Source organism: Leopardus geoffroyi, chromosome A3, assembly GCF_018350155.1.
Source record: "Leopardus geoffroyi isolate Oge1 chromosome A3, O.geoffroyi_Oge1_pat1.0, whole genome shotgun sequence".
Classification (NCBI taxonomy): domain Eukaryota; kingdom Metazoa; phylum Chordata; class Mammalia; order Carnivora; family Felidae; genus Leopardus; species Leopardus geoffroyi.
The window spans coordinates 102,842,362-102,858,120 of NC_059336.1; the positions used below are offsets into that span (position 1 = coordinate 102,842,362).

General features: G+C 43.9%; 1 protein-coding gene and 1 pseudogene across 3 annotated transcripts in view; both read right to left on the minus strand.

Moving 5' to 3' along the window:
• Nucleotides 1-7,820, minus strand: part of TTL (tubulin tyrosine ligase) — a 38,319-nt gene extending 30,499 nt beyond the window's left edge. The window contains exons 1-2 of one of the 3 annotated variants that reach the window (XM_045446861.1): nucleotides 7,469-7,820; nucleotides 4,432-4,510 (exon numbers count right to left, since the gene is read on the minus strand). In XM_045446861.1, the coding sequence (XP_045302817.1) occupies nucleotides 4,432-4,510; nucleotides 7,469-7,625 (236 nt within the window). In that variant the 5' untranslated portion in view covers nucleotides 7,626-7,820. The remainder of the gene's footprint in view (nucleotides 1-4,431; nucleotides 4,511-7,468) is intronic. The other 2 variants (XM_045446863.1, XM_045446862.1) reach the window with 2 other exon arrangements.
• Nucleotides 7,821-12,076: 4,256 nt separating this feature from the next.
• Nucleotides 12,077-12,710, minus strand: LOC123581127 (annotated as a pseudogene).
• Nucleotides 12,711-15,759: the final 3,049 nt, after the last annotated feature.

Genomic DNA, 15,759 nt, shown 5'->3' on the forward strand with positions numbered 1-15,759 from the left:
ACACAGCCAACAATAATGATTTCACATATTTTTATAACATGACTCAGTATAGGAGAGCCTGGGTGGCTCAGCTGGTTAAGCATCTGACTCTGGATTTCAGCTGAGGTCATGATCTCAGTTAATAAGATCAAGCCCTGCTTCAGGCACAGCGCTTGACAGCATGGAGCCTGCTTGGGATTCTCTCGCTCTCTCTGCCCTTCCCCAACTTGTGCATGGGCGCATGTGCACATGCTTTCTCTCTCTGTTTCTCTCTCTCTCAAAATAAAGAAATAAACATTTAAAAAGAGCATGACTCAGTATGTAGAAGATTTAAATTGAAATAGACAGCATTATGCAAATTGGCTACAAAAACTAAAGAAAAGTTTTAAGAACACTTTGTTGACATTGCTAAATTTAGAATTTCTTTTCACTTTATTCAATATCTCTTTTGAATTAGATATTAATAATACGTGTTGACATAAGAGTTGATGAATTTATTTAACTTAGATATAGTTCTGAAAACTCAAGTCATTCTTCTAAAAATATGAACCAGTTTAGCCAATGTGTCTGCAACTATGAAAAGAAAATGATTTTTCATTGAGTTACTGAAAAACTTTACGTGGGAACAACTTAAGTATGTAAATCAACATTTCAACCATAAATGTTCATGAAATCTAAATACAGAGCAAGGGTTTTAGATGAAAATTTAGTGTCTGGATTAAGATGTTCCAAAAATGTGAACTTATACCAGAGTTTGAAGACTCAGAAAGAGAACAAAATCTATAAAATATCTCATTAATTGTTTTTATATTAATAACATATCAAACTGATTATTTTGGATTTTTCTGGTTAAATAAAATATATTATTAAAGTAAAATATTAATCTATCACCAAAGAACTGATCACCTTGAGGAAATTAAACAAGTCAAATTTGGAATCAGCAAGGCCAGGTCTCCAAGGACTTCAGTCAGTCTAGCAAGACAGGTTTTCATTTGAAGCTTGTTGTGGCCAACCAGCCCCCTGCCATCGCCTCACCACACTCTCATTCAGTTCTGGCAGAGAACAGAATTCATTGTTCCATAAAAGCGAGAAGAAATGGGGCGCCTGGGTGCTCAGTCGGTTAAGCAGCTGACTTCAGCTCAGGTCATGATCTCTCGGTCCGTGAGTTTGAGCCCCGCGTCGGGCTCTGTGCTGACAGCTCAGAGCCTGGAGCCTGCTTCAGATTCTGTGTCTCCCTCTCTCTCTGACCCTCCCCCGTTCATGCTCTGTCTCTCTCTGTCTCAAAAATAAAATAAAAACGTTAAAAAAAATTTTTTTTTAAATAAATAAATAAAATTCTTCCTCTCAAATGTTTTTCGACCAGGAGGTAAAAAGAAAATTTGTCAAATGCCAACCTGTTCTCGATACTGACCTCTTTATAACAGCTAAAAATATCAAGAAAAAGGAACAAAGAGTGTTTATATTTACAAATAAAATAGCTGGAGAAGTCAGAAATACGTTGTTGTGTAATTATTATTCCATCTACCATCTGATAGAAGGAACTATGAAGGAATTAGGAAACCGACGTTCCATTTTGGCTTAAAAAACAGAAATAAACTATGATCAATTGCTATAACATCAATTCTAAATGCAGTGATTTTTGTTGTAGTGTATAAAGTATTTTCAGGCTCAGCTTTTGAAACAATTGTTTAAATAGAAAAAGGTCAACACAAGCTTCTACAATGGACCAAACATTTCATAATGTTACCATGGTATGTATATCCAAACCCAATAAAAACAAGTTTAAAGTTAGGATTCATGGGAGAGTACTAGAAAACATAAATAGATTTCTGTGGATATCAAGGATTTTAAATTATTAAAGAACTTTACCAAAACGATTAATTTATAGATTTTGTAATAAAAATGTTTTAACAATTAAAAAAAAAGTAAAATATATTGCACCTATTTCTTTGTATGTATTTTAATGTGGCTACTAGGAAATTTAAAATTACACATGTGGCTGGCATTCTGTTTCTGCTGGACAGCATCCTTTGCAATTGTTCCATTCCCTCAGAAACCCATTTAGAAGGAAATCACAAATGGAGGCTCATTTATATATATTAGGGGAAAAACTTCACAGGAGAAAAAGAAAGCCTTCAACCTAGGTCAGAGAGAAAAGCCACTCAGGGCTCTGAGACTACAGCCACAGGGTCTTGATGAATTTCTCAAACTCCCTGAAGTAACAGGAGGAAGGCACTTGCTATCCAGGGTCCAGTGGAGAACACTATCGAGACTCTAAGAAGCCCTGTGAGGGATGCCCAGTCACATGGCCCATAGGTTCATTTGTACAGACTGGAACTGCACAATGTGTAGCGACATTAACCGCTATGGCAATGGGCAACCCAGTTATCCTCTATGAGTTGCCATTCTGCCCTACATTAAAATGAAGAAATTACATTTTTTACCCTTTGGAGCCCTCCGAAGCCATACAAAATTATGGAGAGAGACAAAATGACAAAGGGAACCATCGCTTCCTGGAACTACAATCCCTTGCCAGCCACCTAAGAGAATGAAGGAAGCTTATGAGGAGAATGACAACCCCCAGCCTGCATAAACCATGTCACCATTTACAAGGTGTCATCACAGACCATGCCACATGTCACAGAGGGGCAAAGAACAAGTATAATCATCCCCATCCACACTGACAGATGGGTCACTGGGATTTAGAGCGGTGTTGTCCAGGGTCACAGAGATCTAGATACCTACTCAGACCCGATCAGGACCCCAGTCACGTGGTCATGCCACTTCATTATAACTAACTATGCAAATATGTAGAATGTTACGTACATAATTTTTACAACATCCTCTGTTCATACTTCTAAAAGCTAAATTCTCCCTTTATCCTCAGATAAAAAAAAAAAGTCATAGCAGAAAAAAGATTGAATAAACCTTAAAAAATTTTTTTAAATGAATGATCTGGATAAATAATCATGTCCCACTTCTACTCTTAGTTCTGGTGAAACAATCTTTTGTGTTCTAAACATGTAAATATGTAATAAGAATTCAGAAAGCTTCACTCACCTTTAGGGGTGGATGGTGAATCATGAAAATCCATCACAGACAGAACTGGATATATACGTTACTGGGGCCATTGAGTGTGGACAAACAGGGGAAGCTAATGCCATGAACACTCAACTTAGTAAATAGATAGGGCCCAGAGTGAAATGTGAGTGGGGAAAAGAGCATTTGCGTTGAGTCATATCTTCCAGTGTCTTCCTCCCTAAAGGATTTGTTAGGCTACACACGCATGTTCACTAGTCTTCATGGAAAGAAAACTGGAGACTCATTACAACCCTGATTGGGGGGCACTACCCAGTTCTTTCCTACTGAAATGATAACAATAATAGCAGTGACAGGCATAATAACAGTAGTAAGAGCTTTTACTTATGTAGTGTGAACTATGAGACAGACATTATTCAAAGCCAGCGCATAAATGAACTCAAGTAATTCTTACAACGACCCTGAGGTGGTTACTATTATCCCCATTTTATTTACAGAAGGAGAAACCAAGGCACAGAGTCCGGTACTTACTACCACTGTGCCATATACGTTACATGTGTCGCCTTAGCTAATCCTCACAGCCACCTTATGAGGTAGATTCTGAGGCCTGGGGGGGATGAGGATATACACCCAAGCTAATGAGAGGGAGACCTGGGATTAAAACCCAAGCTGCTAATCCTCCCCCTTAATCCCTGTATAATACTGTTTCCCCCTACCTTATGGGACCGTTCTTATGACACCTAGCCATAACCCCACTGCTTGGAAGTGGGCAGTATAGCAGATACTGTTATACCCTGCCTGGGTGTCCTTTCTGGGACCCCTGGCTGCTATGAGCTGGCTGCCAAGAGCTCACGTATGCCTCTTCTGCAGGTCTAGCCCCTGTCCAGAAATGGAGGGGAAGCTACATTCTCCACTTCCCCTAACAGCCAGTGGCTGACTGGTATTAGATGACAGAAGCCAGGTCCTCTCGTCTCAGTTCGGAGGTACCATTTATTCCTGAGCTCCATGGAGTCAGGCTGAGGAGAGACTTCAGCTGAAACCGTGTCTTTGCTTGGCTTCCTCCCCTGCTGTCTGGCCCCCCGCCTTGCTTCTGGATGAGTTTCTCCCAAGAGCCTTCACCTCCACCCCTCCACTCCCCTGCCATTAGTCACCCACCACATAAGAAACCTGGGCCTCCCGTTCTGCTTCTAGGTAGCCTCACCTAAGAGACAGGATTTATCAGGCGCAAACAGCAAAGTTTTAGACTGTAATCAAAGTAGCACAGAGGATACTCCGGGACTAATATTGTTGGCTTTTTAGACAAAAGTATTTTTGTCCAGAAAAAAAAAAAATCCCACATTTTTGCTAAAGGGCTTCAGGATGAAAGTGGAAAACGTTTATGTAATAGACTGAAAATGACTCTTCAACACTTACTTCACTAAAGAAGCTTTGCGACACAGTTTGTCAGCCCCCCTGTAGTAATTCACCAACTGCATCAGCCCAGGCTCGTGACCTATAAAGGAAAGAGGAGGCTCAGAAGGGAAAGAGGACAGGTGGGAAACGACAATGTCAGCACCAGCACGCAGGAGAGAGAACAGCTGTGTCATGCCCAGCTTTTCCTTCTCTCATTTCAAGACTGGTTGGTGGAAATGGAACGATTCCATTGCCCTGCACCTGTACCCCCTCCCACAGCATGGAACCAGAAGCCCTCCCCCTCCCCAGAGTGGATATTAAAGATACTAATATCCTAGGTCTGCCGAACACCACTGCTGCCTTTGTTTTTTCTTCTTAGGGCGGAAGGGTATTTTCTATTTCACCTCTCTTTGATCCTCCCCAAACCCCACTCTTGGCTTCACACATAGGGACTTAGTAGTCTCTGCATAGTAGGACTTTATTTTTTTTTACACTTTAAAAATATTTATCTATTTGTGGAAGAGAGACAGAGCGTGAGCTGGGGAGGGGCAGAGAGAGAGAGAGAGAGAAAGGAGACATAGAATCCGAAGCAGGCTTCAGGCTCTGAGCTGTCAGCACAGAGCCTGACATGGGGGTCGAACCCATGAACCGTGAGATCATGACCTGAGCTGAAGTCAGATGCTTAACTGACTGAGCCACCCAGGCACCCCAAGCACAGTAGGACTTCAACAGTGACGCCTTGGCACCCCTAACCTTGCTTTCTATAGCCATCAAAGAAGCACTAGGACTAGGATATTACTGTCTTCAAGCATGTCTAACTCTGTGAGCTTCTGGGAGAGCCACAAGAGGTGAAGGAAGATAGTAGAGAAGCCATGTCTATAAAATCAGAAGCCCTGAAGACTTTCTTCTGTATATCTCCCACAGAGAAACTCACTTTCAATGAATCCTACCACATGTCCCCTCCTCCATAAAACAGAGCAGAGAGGATACAAACAAAAACAAAAGCCTTAATATTTGTTTAAATTCCTAACAAAATGCATTCAATTTCCAGCAACAAAAATAAAAGTAAAACCAAACAAAGGGAGTCTGAGTAGAAGATGCCAGAGGTAAAAAGGATACATCTGAGAACAGCATATAATCAAATAAAAATATTTAGGTACTAACTTGCTCTCACTGTCTCCCTGGGACAGATGAACCTGCCTCACACCTGCGCCTACCTTCTCATCGCCATGGCAAGGGCATTCCTGAGACTTTATCTGGCTCTATAAGCCATCTCCTTGGGTTTCACACAATGCACTGAAGCAAAAACTAAACATCCCTAACAGTGAAGACATATAACCATTTTGCTTGTGTGATGCTGTTTTCTTTTCCATAAAAACCAAATGTTTTCTTACCATCTGTTGACTTTGTGGTACCTGTTTAGGATTTGGACCCTGTAAGTTTCTGGCCTTCCCCCCAGTCCTGAGCACCATAGCAATGCAAAACCACCCCTGCTTCAGCCCCAACAGAGACGTTTTTGCCAGTTTTGAATATTAGGATTCCCCCTAAGCTTTTATAGCCAGGCACTGCCCAGTCTATAGAGGAAGGTAAGTCAGGCAGGCAGGGATGTGGACAGAGCAAGAAGGAAATACATGTTCTCAATTATAAGTAGTTCTTCCTTCAGGGAAGGTACTCTCTTTGCTGAGGGCTTCCTGGAGAGACAGTTTAACAAAAGGGAATCTCCAGGCACATTCCCTGTATTCCAAGATTGCTGGGGGTTGGAATCAGTCCCTCCATGGAGTCCTCATCATACATCCTAAATTTGTATAACAGTAAAAAGTCCATTCCAAAGAAAAAATTTCGATAAGGCTATGCTACAACACCCTTCATTCCTGAAATCATTACAACTGTACACACCCCCCGCCCAAAGGCTCTATGGAAGTAGCCAGTGAGTTCCAAATGGCCTATTTGCAGTCTGCTCATTCAGCCTCTCTATCCTCTGACCACACCTCTTTTCTAAAAACTATGTCCTCTGCTGGACACAGAACACCGCTCTCTCTGGACTGCCCTTTAAGGCAGAGATGACTTTTCCTCATTATCGATCCTCCTCTTCCGTCTTTGGCAAATCTGTTTGGTCCCCGCCCCGGGAGAATTTTGGCAAGGAACAGAGGCTGCATCTCCGGGATGACTGCGCAGTGAGGAGAGGCCACGAGACGGTTCAGGTCAACGGGATGTAAGTCGAAGTGATCTGCACAACTTGTGGATTACGTCATCTAGAAGGGAGCTGCCGGTCTTCTCCTTTCCCGTGCCCCTCCCTACAGGCGAGGATGTGGATATAGATGTAGACATGATGCCAAGCTGGCATCGACCATGGGAGTGAAGGTAACTCTCTCGGGGTGAGCAGGGCAGAGAAGTGGGACGCAGGGTGAAGCCAGTGTCATGCAAAATCTGCATTCAACACACAACTGTGAAAACACATACTTCGGGGAACCTCAGGAAAGGTCTAAATCAGACACCCTTCCTTCCGCCCTGGCCCGAGCTTGGCTCACTTCTGCAGCTCCTGCTTTGGGAACCCAGAGGTCTTTTCCAAAACCCCAGTTGATCTGAGCCTTCGGGTAGCTGAATCCGCAGGGTTTTCAACACACACAAGGATCCCTCCCGCGCCAACACCAGTCACGGTGAAATCCTCAGCGCAGAAAATTCGCAAGAGGACTCCAGCAGGAGGTCCGACGCCGGCTCAGTGGGGCCTTGCCCCGCCCCAGCTCTGCCCCGCGGCCCTGCGCGATTTGGGGGCGTCGGGCCGGGGCAGTGCGGGAGCGCGCGGCCGACGCCCCCCCCCCCCCCCCCCCGCCCCAACCCCCTGGGCTGCAGGCACCAGCCATTGTCCACAGGCAGCGGCGGCCACGAATCCGATTTCGGGAACGGGAAGGCATGCAAAGCGGTGGGTTTAGACCTTTATGGATCCATTTTTTCTCTGCCCGGGGAACGACGCAGGGGAAGATATATGACCTTAAGACAAAAGCGCTGCTGCTAACAGGCCGTGGGAGGAGCGGGAGGGCGGGGAGGGGGAAGCGCTCACCCAATCTCCCGAAGGGCAGCCGGTTCCTCTCGCCCAGCATCAGGTTGAACCTGGGGTTGTCTCGTCTGAGCCTCTTCCAGTGGCCGGTGGCGAGCAGCAGCCGCGAGACCTCGGCGTAGACGCTGCTGTTCTCGTCGCGCACCACGAAGGTATACATGGCGAAGGGCCGTGCGCCCGGGCCGCCCGGGCAGCCGCCGCAAAGACCAGCCGGCCGAGGTGGCGGCTCAGCGCGGAACCCGCCCGGGCGCCCGCCGCGTCCCGGCCCCCGCCGCCGCCGCGCCGGCTCCCCGCGCCACTAGGGTCCCGGCGGCGCTGCGCCCCGGCGCCCGCGCGTCAGCCCGGAGGCCGCGCCCACCTGCCGGCGCGGCCCCGCCTCCGCCCCGTGATGCCGCGCGGCCGCCCCCGCCTGGGCCGGGGGGTGGGGGACTCGTGCGCCCCGGCTCCGCAGCGCGTCTTGGACCCGGTTGGGGGCCGCCCGGGGGCTGGCGGGGGCGAGCGCGGCCTTGGCGCAGCGTGGGGACACCGGAGACTGGGCGCGTGCCCCTGAGTCCCGGGTCCCAGCCAGGGGGCGGTACCGGCGGAGGATCCCTTTCTGCGCGCGTCGCTGCGGCTCTTCCACCCACTGTTGCGAAGGGACGTTTTATGGGTAAAATTGAAAAGTTCCAAGGCACAGTCCCAAGTCTGCGGAATGTAAATGGACAAGGCAGCTCTAAAATTTATACAGAAATGCAAAGGTCCGAGAATAACTAAAGCAATCTTGAAGAAGAAAGTTGGAACACGACACTAGCAGATGTCAAGACCTATAAAAGTTACAGTATTTAAGTAAGTACAAAGCTGTGGTAATTAAGAGAGTACGGTTTGGGCACAGGAGAGACAAACAGACCAAAGGAAGGCTATCTATCTATTGATAGATGTAGTCACTTGGTTCATAATAAAGGTTCAAAGGTTCCTTTGCAGTACAAAGGGAAAAAGGATGGACTTTTCAATAAATGAAGCTGGGTCAATGGATATACATTTGGAAAACAAAATTAATCTTGACTTCTGCCACTCACAAAAGCAGTTGAAGATTCATTGTGATCTGATGCATGTAGATGTGAAAGTAAAGCAAGAAAGCTTTTAAAAGAAAACGGGAGAAAATCTTAAAAAAGAGAGAACATCTTATCTTATTCTAGGTAAAGATCTTAAAGAGAATATAAAAATCTTTAGGAGTAAAGGAAAAAAACGGATGAATTGACAACCTTAAAAATAACTTTTATTTATCCAAAGACACCATCCAGAGAATCAAAAGGAAAGCCACAGAATAGGATATGATGTCTGGTGTGTGTGTGTGTGTGTGTGTGTGTGTGTGTGTGTGTATACATACCTATTGGACAGAGGACCCATATTTAGGATACACGAGGAATTGCAAATTAATAATTTTAAAAACTGGGAAGCTGGTTAACAAAAAACTGAACTAGCTATTTTTTTTTTTAATTTTTTTTTTCAACGTTTATTTTTGGGACAGAGAGAGACAGAGCATGAACGGGGGAGGGGCAGAGAGAGAGGGAGACACAGAATCGGAAACAGGCTCCAGGCTCTGAGCCATCAGCCCAGAGCCCGACGCGGGGCTCAAACTCAGGGACCGCGAGATCGTGACCTGGCTGAAGTCGGACGCTTAACCGACTGCGCCACCCAGGCGCCCTGAACTAGCTATTTTAAGGGACAATTCAATAGGTAAACTCTCAGCAAGAGAGATTTGTAGAAGTGTCCTACAAAGACACTTTATAAATAAAGGATATGTTGGGCTAAAAAGCAAGGCCACATCTAAAGTTGTAGGACAAGAGTACAAATGGAAGCCATATGTCTACATGTCTACCATATGTCTAAATATTTTAAAGTTATAAACCATGCCAATAAGCTACTAGATAAAATGCCTATCTTCCCACCTTACAAATATATATTGATAAGGATGACCTGAAAGGCCAAGATTTTTTACATGCTCAGATTCATGGAAGTTCAATGCCAAAAGTAGGAAATACTGGAAGAGATGGCCCTGGCCTCTGACCGTGGCCCACCCGTTTCTTACCTTCCTTGACTCCATCCTGCACCACGAAGGGCCATGCACACATGCATGGGGATGCTACATCCAGGAAATTCAGGCTCCATCCACTCACCCAGCACCTCCCACAAACAGCTACATTTGGGCCACTGCTTGGTCCTAGGGGTGCACAGCAATGCCATTGACCCTTGGGACAATAGACCCAGGGAAGAAGCCAGTGCAGGTTCAGGACAAGAGCTGGGCTATTTAGACAGTGAATTCTGGTTCTCAGGTACCTAGCATATTCTGGAAAGTGGGAGGGTAACCATCTTTGGGTGGCCAGATCCCTTTGACCTCACAAGAGTCTCATCCATAGGGAGGACATGGCTAGCCAGACTTGGAGCCTCTAAATCAAGGACTTTTCTTAGAAGGGCCTGAGGGTCATACTCCTAAGAAACAAGCTTCAAAATCCTCAACTACACTTTCCCCTCTCCCTTCTCTTTGTGTCCTATACTTGGACACCAAACAACTCAAAATTGTTTTTCACTCATCGTCTCTAACGTTACCACACTCACTTCATGCTTTGGGTACTACACCTGTCTTCTAGCTGCTCTTCTTGCTTCAGCCCCTTTCCCTCTCCAATCTTCCCTGAACATCATCACCGAATTAATCTTTCTGAAACACAGCATTCATCACATCTCTCCATACATCACAGACTGCAATGGCTCATTGAAGACAGCATTCTCAATTTCAAAGTCACAGCCTTTTAATTAAGTCTCCCCATTGTGTCTCTCTTACCACATTTACCACACTACTTCAGCCAAAGTCTTTGAAATACCCTGATCATCATCAAGGTCAAGTGAAAGTGTGTTAGATGGAGTTTTAATGTGAAGTGTGCATTAACCCTTCCAAAGCTGATGATCCATGTACCAGCTGGATCATAAAGTCCGTATTAATCAAAACCTTTAATTAGCTAGCATTTTTTGTCTCACAGTTGTGCTAAATAAAATAAGACTTACTATTTCTTTAGACTTAGGTCTTAGTTGCTCTTTAGCAAGGTAAGACTGCTTCCCTTTTCAGTGGAAGCCTTTCAACACCCCTCCCTGAAGAGGCATGCCACTCATAGCTTTCTGGTCTAGAAAACCTGCATTTAACACATTCTTGTTCCAGGCAATGTTCAAGGCACAGAGGACATAAGACAGAGTCCCTGCCTTCACAGAGCTCTGTTCCTGGGGAAGCTTACATTTTTTTCTGGATGCTAGTTAGAGGAATTTAACTAGAGGAGCAAATATTCCTACAGTTTCTAGAATTCTGAGTTGGGGTGACAGTTGTGGGGACAGGAATACCTTGTAGAAACACTCACATCTCAACATGTAGGAGGAAGCTGCTCATGTCCATGTGGCACTGGAGTCATTTTCTCCTCTATTTCCTGTTCTTCCTGGATGAATGCAGTAGCTCCCACACAGAGATAAAGGAAAATAGGAAAAATAGAAAAATAACTCAGTGAGTTGCATTCAAAGGACATTGCGAAACCTAGAGTCACAGGGTGTCAGTGACCGTGAGGTGATGCCCGTGCCTCCCATCCAGAGGCCTCTGCTGGAGCACATACTCTCTTTTTGCCTGGGTCATGTTGCTACAGCATGATGTGTGCTCAGAGTTTGCACATAGAGTAACGGGCCTGTGAATAACCAACTGAATTAAATAAAAATAAACTTAATCAAATAAAATATCAATAAATGTAAGAAAAATTTTCCCCTCCAAGAAAACTATAATAACTAATGGTGCTAAGGAGGCAGGAATACTAGAGGCATTTGAGAGAGCGGAGACGCATCAGGGAAAATTTCTTAGAAGAAATGAGTTTTGAAATGGATCCACAATGGAAGGAAACTGAGTCCCATCTGTATTGACCAGAGGAAAGGCCAAAGGCTACATCTGCCTTACCCAGTTTATCCCTAAAGGTCACGTGACCTGGGGTATCACTAAGGATAACATCAAGGTTTTGCTAGTTCATTCCCTCACTTACATAACTCCTGAGGCTTATGAAATTCTCTTCCCCTCAGATATTCCTGGGAGGATGCTTTCCTTCTCATGCCAAGCCTCACCAAGCCTCCTCTGTGGTTCACCAGCCTGCAGTGCCCCTCAGGGTGAATCCTACCCTTCTTTGGGCTGTGTTGCCTGGTGTTCTCCGAAAGCTGGAAAGACCAGGTAAGTGCCCCCTGATGGCTCTACTGAAAGGGAAAGACTACCTCTTCGTAGAGCTCCCAGCCCTAGAGTAGAGCAAAGGAGTGACTCTTCTGTTTTCTCAGCGACTCTACTGAAATTCTCATTTCACTTCCAAGCCTCTGCTCCAAAAACCAGGCCCCTGCTCCTCCAGGCAGATCACTTGCCAGCCTGTCTAGATTACTGGTTGCAGCCCACCTGAAACAACCTTGGGTAGATCCAGCTTGGGTAGATTCTAAGAAATAAGTTGCTGTGTGTCAAATGGTACATTTATGTTTAACATCTTAAGACACTGCCAAACTGTTTTCCAAAGGAAACCTACCATTTTACATTCCCACCTGCAGTGCACAAGGATCTCAGTTTCTCTGCATCCTTGACAACACTTGATATTATCTTTTTTATTATAGCCATTAAGCTGTCTATGTAGCGGTGTCTCATGACTTTAATTTGCATTTCTCTGATGATTATGTTGTTGTTGAGCATCTTTTTACTTGCCTTTTATGTACTTTCTTTGGTGAAAAGTTTATTGAATCTATTTAAGTCTATTAAATCTTATGCCCACTTTTAACTGGGTTGTCTTCTTATTGTTGACTTGTAAGAATTCTTTTTTTTCCCCCAAACAGAAGGACTCACATATGTATTGTTGAACTAACCTACTGGTGCAGAAGCATGTAAGAGAGAAAAATCGTTTCCCCGATAAAACATATCCATTGTTCAAGTAGTAGTGATGTTTACAGTGATAGGATCTGAGGGCGTAACCTTCATGCAGCATAAATATGTTTGCCACCTCACGTGCGATCCCTTATAGACCCAGCTTGGTTCTTCTCCAATGCCTCCTCTTGGAGTTGTACCTGATTTTATTGCCAATTTTCATCTGAATCCATGAGGAGTGGGATGATTTTGCTTTTGTTTCTTGGCCAGGAATTGTTTGATCCTGAACATCTTGTGAGACGACATGGCAAAGAACGGTCAACCGCACACAGCACAATGGCTGAGAAAAGGAGAGAGAAGTAAGAATTCTTTTTTTTTTTTTTTTTTAATGTTCATTTATTTATTTGGCGGGGGGTGGTGCAGGGAGAGAGGGAATCACAAGAAGGCTCAACACTGTCAGCACAGAACCCTATGTGGAGCGTGAACCCGTGAACCATGAGATCATGACCTGAGCTGAAATCAAGAGTTGGACATGTAACCAACTGAGCCACCCAGACACCCCAAGAATTCTTTCACCAGATATATGATTGGTAAATATTTCTCTCAGTCTGTGGTTTATCTTTTCAATTTTAATGATGTCTTTTGTAGTGCAAAAGTTTTAAATTTCCATGAATTCTAATTTCCTGATTTTTTTTCCTTTTATGGATTTTAAAGCTATACATTTCCCACTAACTACTGCTTTAGCTGCATCCAGTACATTTTGATCTGTTGTGTTTTCATGTTATTTCAATTCAAACAATTTTCTAAGTTCCCGTGTGATTTCTTCTTTGATCTATAGGCCATTTATTAGTGTGTTGTTCAATTTTTAAATATTCAAGGATTTCCCAATTTTTTTCTAACGTTTATTTTATTTTTGAGAGAGAGAGAGAAAGAGAGAGAGCATGAGCAAGGAAGGGCAGAGAGAGAGGGAGACACAGAATCTGAAGCAGGCTCCAGGCTCTGAGCTGTTAGCACAGAGTCCAACGTGTGGCTCGAACCCACAAACCGTGAGAAGATCATGACCTGAGCTGAAGTCAGACGCTTAACCAGCTAAGCCATCCAGGTGTCCTTGTATTCATTTCTTTCTTTCTTTCTTTCTTTCTTTCTTTCTTTCTTTCTTTCCTTTTCTTTCTTTCCCTTTCTTTGCTTTCTTTTTTTATTTCTTTCTTCCTTTTTTTTAGAAAGAGAGAGGGCACAAGTGAGGAAGGGGCAGAGAGAGAGAGAGAGTCCCACAAAGGGCAGAGAGAGAGAGAGGAGCGGGGTTCACCCAAAGTGGGGCTCGAGCTGACCCAATGTGGGGCTCAAACTTATGAACCATGAGATCATGACCTGCGCTGAAGTCCCATGCTTAACCAACTGGGCCACCCCAGCAACCCTCATTTTTTTTATAGGGCTGCTAACAAATTGGGTAGCTTAAAACAACAGAAATTGAGTCTCTTACAGTTCTGAGGCTAGAAGTCTGAAATTAAGGTGTCATCAGGGCCATGCTTTCTCTCTAGGCTCTAGGGACGAATCCTTCTCTGTCTCTTCCTAGCATCTGGTAGTTGTCAGTAGTCCCTGGTGCTTCTGGCTGATAGATACATCACTGCAATCTCTGCCTCCATCATTGCATGGCATTCTGTCTCCCTGTCCAAATTTCTCTCCTCTTATAAGGATATCAGTCATTGAATTAGGGCCTACTCAAATCTAGTATGACCTTATCTTTAACTTGATTACATCCTTCAAAAACTATATTACTAAATAAAGTTGCTTTCACAGGTTCTCAGTAGAGATGAAATTTGGAAGGACACTGTTCAACCCAGCATAGCACTCTTGCTGTCTTTTGGTTCCTTTTTGCAAGGGATAGCTTGTTCCCATCACTTTATGTTCTACCTATTTGTGTTTTGAATCAAGGTTGTATCTCTTATAGATAGAATTGGGTTTTGCTTTTTTTTTTTTTCAACGTTGATTTATTTTTGGGACAGAGAGAGACAGAGCATGAACGGGGGAGGGGCAGAGAGAGAGGGAGACACAGAATCGGAAACAGGCTCCAGGCTCTGAGCCCGACGCGGGGCCCGAACTCACAGATCACGAGATCGTGACCTGGCTGAAGTCGGACGCTTAACCGACTGCGCCACCCAGGCGCCCCTGGGTTTTGCTTTTTTATGCAGTTTGTCGATGTCTGTGTTTTGATTAGGGTGTTTAGAGAATTCAGATTTAATATGATTATTGATTTAGTTATACATTTGTCATTTTGCTATTTGTTTTCTATTTTCTCCTTCTTGATTGCCGTCTTTTATGTTAAGTAATGTTTTCATTATTTTTTTTTTTTTTTAAGTAGGCTCCATGCCCAACATGGGACTTGAACTCGTGGCGCTGAGATCAAGAGTCGCATGCTCTACTGACTGAGCCAGCCAGCTGCCCTTAGTATGCAATTTTAATTCATTGTTGATTACTTTTAGTATTTTTGTAAAAAGATTTTGTTAAAAGTAATCTCTGCGTCCAATGTGGAGCGTGAACCTATGATCTCAAGATCAAGAGTCACATGCTCCACCGACTGAGAAGGCCAGGCATCCCTACTTTTAGTATTTTTTAAAATTATTTTCTTGGCATTTGCTTTTGGGATTATAATGTGCATCTTAAAAAAACTTTGCTTCAGCTCAGTACTAATTTAATCCTGGTAAAATAATGAAAATTTGCTTTAATGTAGTTCTATTCTCCATCCCCTCCTTCATGCTTTTATTCTTGTAAACCCAACAATATAGTGTTATAATTGTTATTTTACATAATCTTATATTTTTAAATCTGTTAAGAGAAAAAATGCATGTATGGTTTTGATAATTCCTTATGTAAGTAACTGTATAGAAATTTTTCACTGCTTTCTGTTGATTTGAATTACCATCCAGTGCCATTCCCCTATAGGCTGAAGGATAGTATGTCTTGTAATAGACAGACTCTCCTGCCTCTGGGAAATCACTTTCACTGACAACGATCCTGGGTGTCTTCACCCATTGCTCCAAACTGGGTGAGCCAGTTTGGCAATAGAGAAGGCAATAGAGAAGCTGCTGGTCCTCATGGACTTCCCTCCCTCGTAGAGCCCCATGTTGATGGCACAGGTGGAGTCAGCCCCATAGTAGAACTCCATAGAGCTTCACAAAGTCCAGCAAGTACTCAAGCATAAACACACCTTGGATTGTTGTATGCATTTGGTCAGTTTCCAGAGTGCTGAAATGGTTGTTTTAGGGCAGTTCCATCCCATATTTCCAGTTGCTTCTAGGGAAGAGAATTTGACAGTCTCTTCACTCAACTGTTACCAGAAATTGTGCCTCAATCACTATCCTTCCCAACATTTTTGTAATTAATTCCTTGAACCAAATTCCCTCCA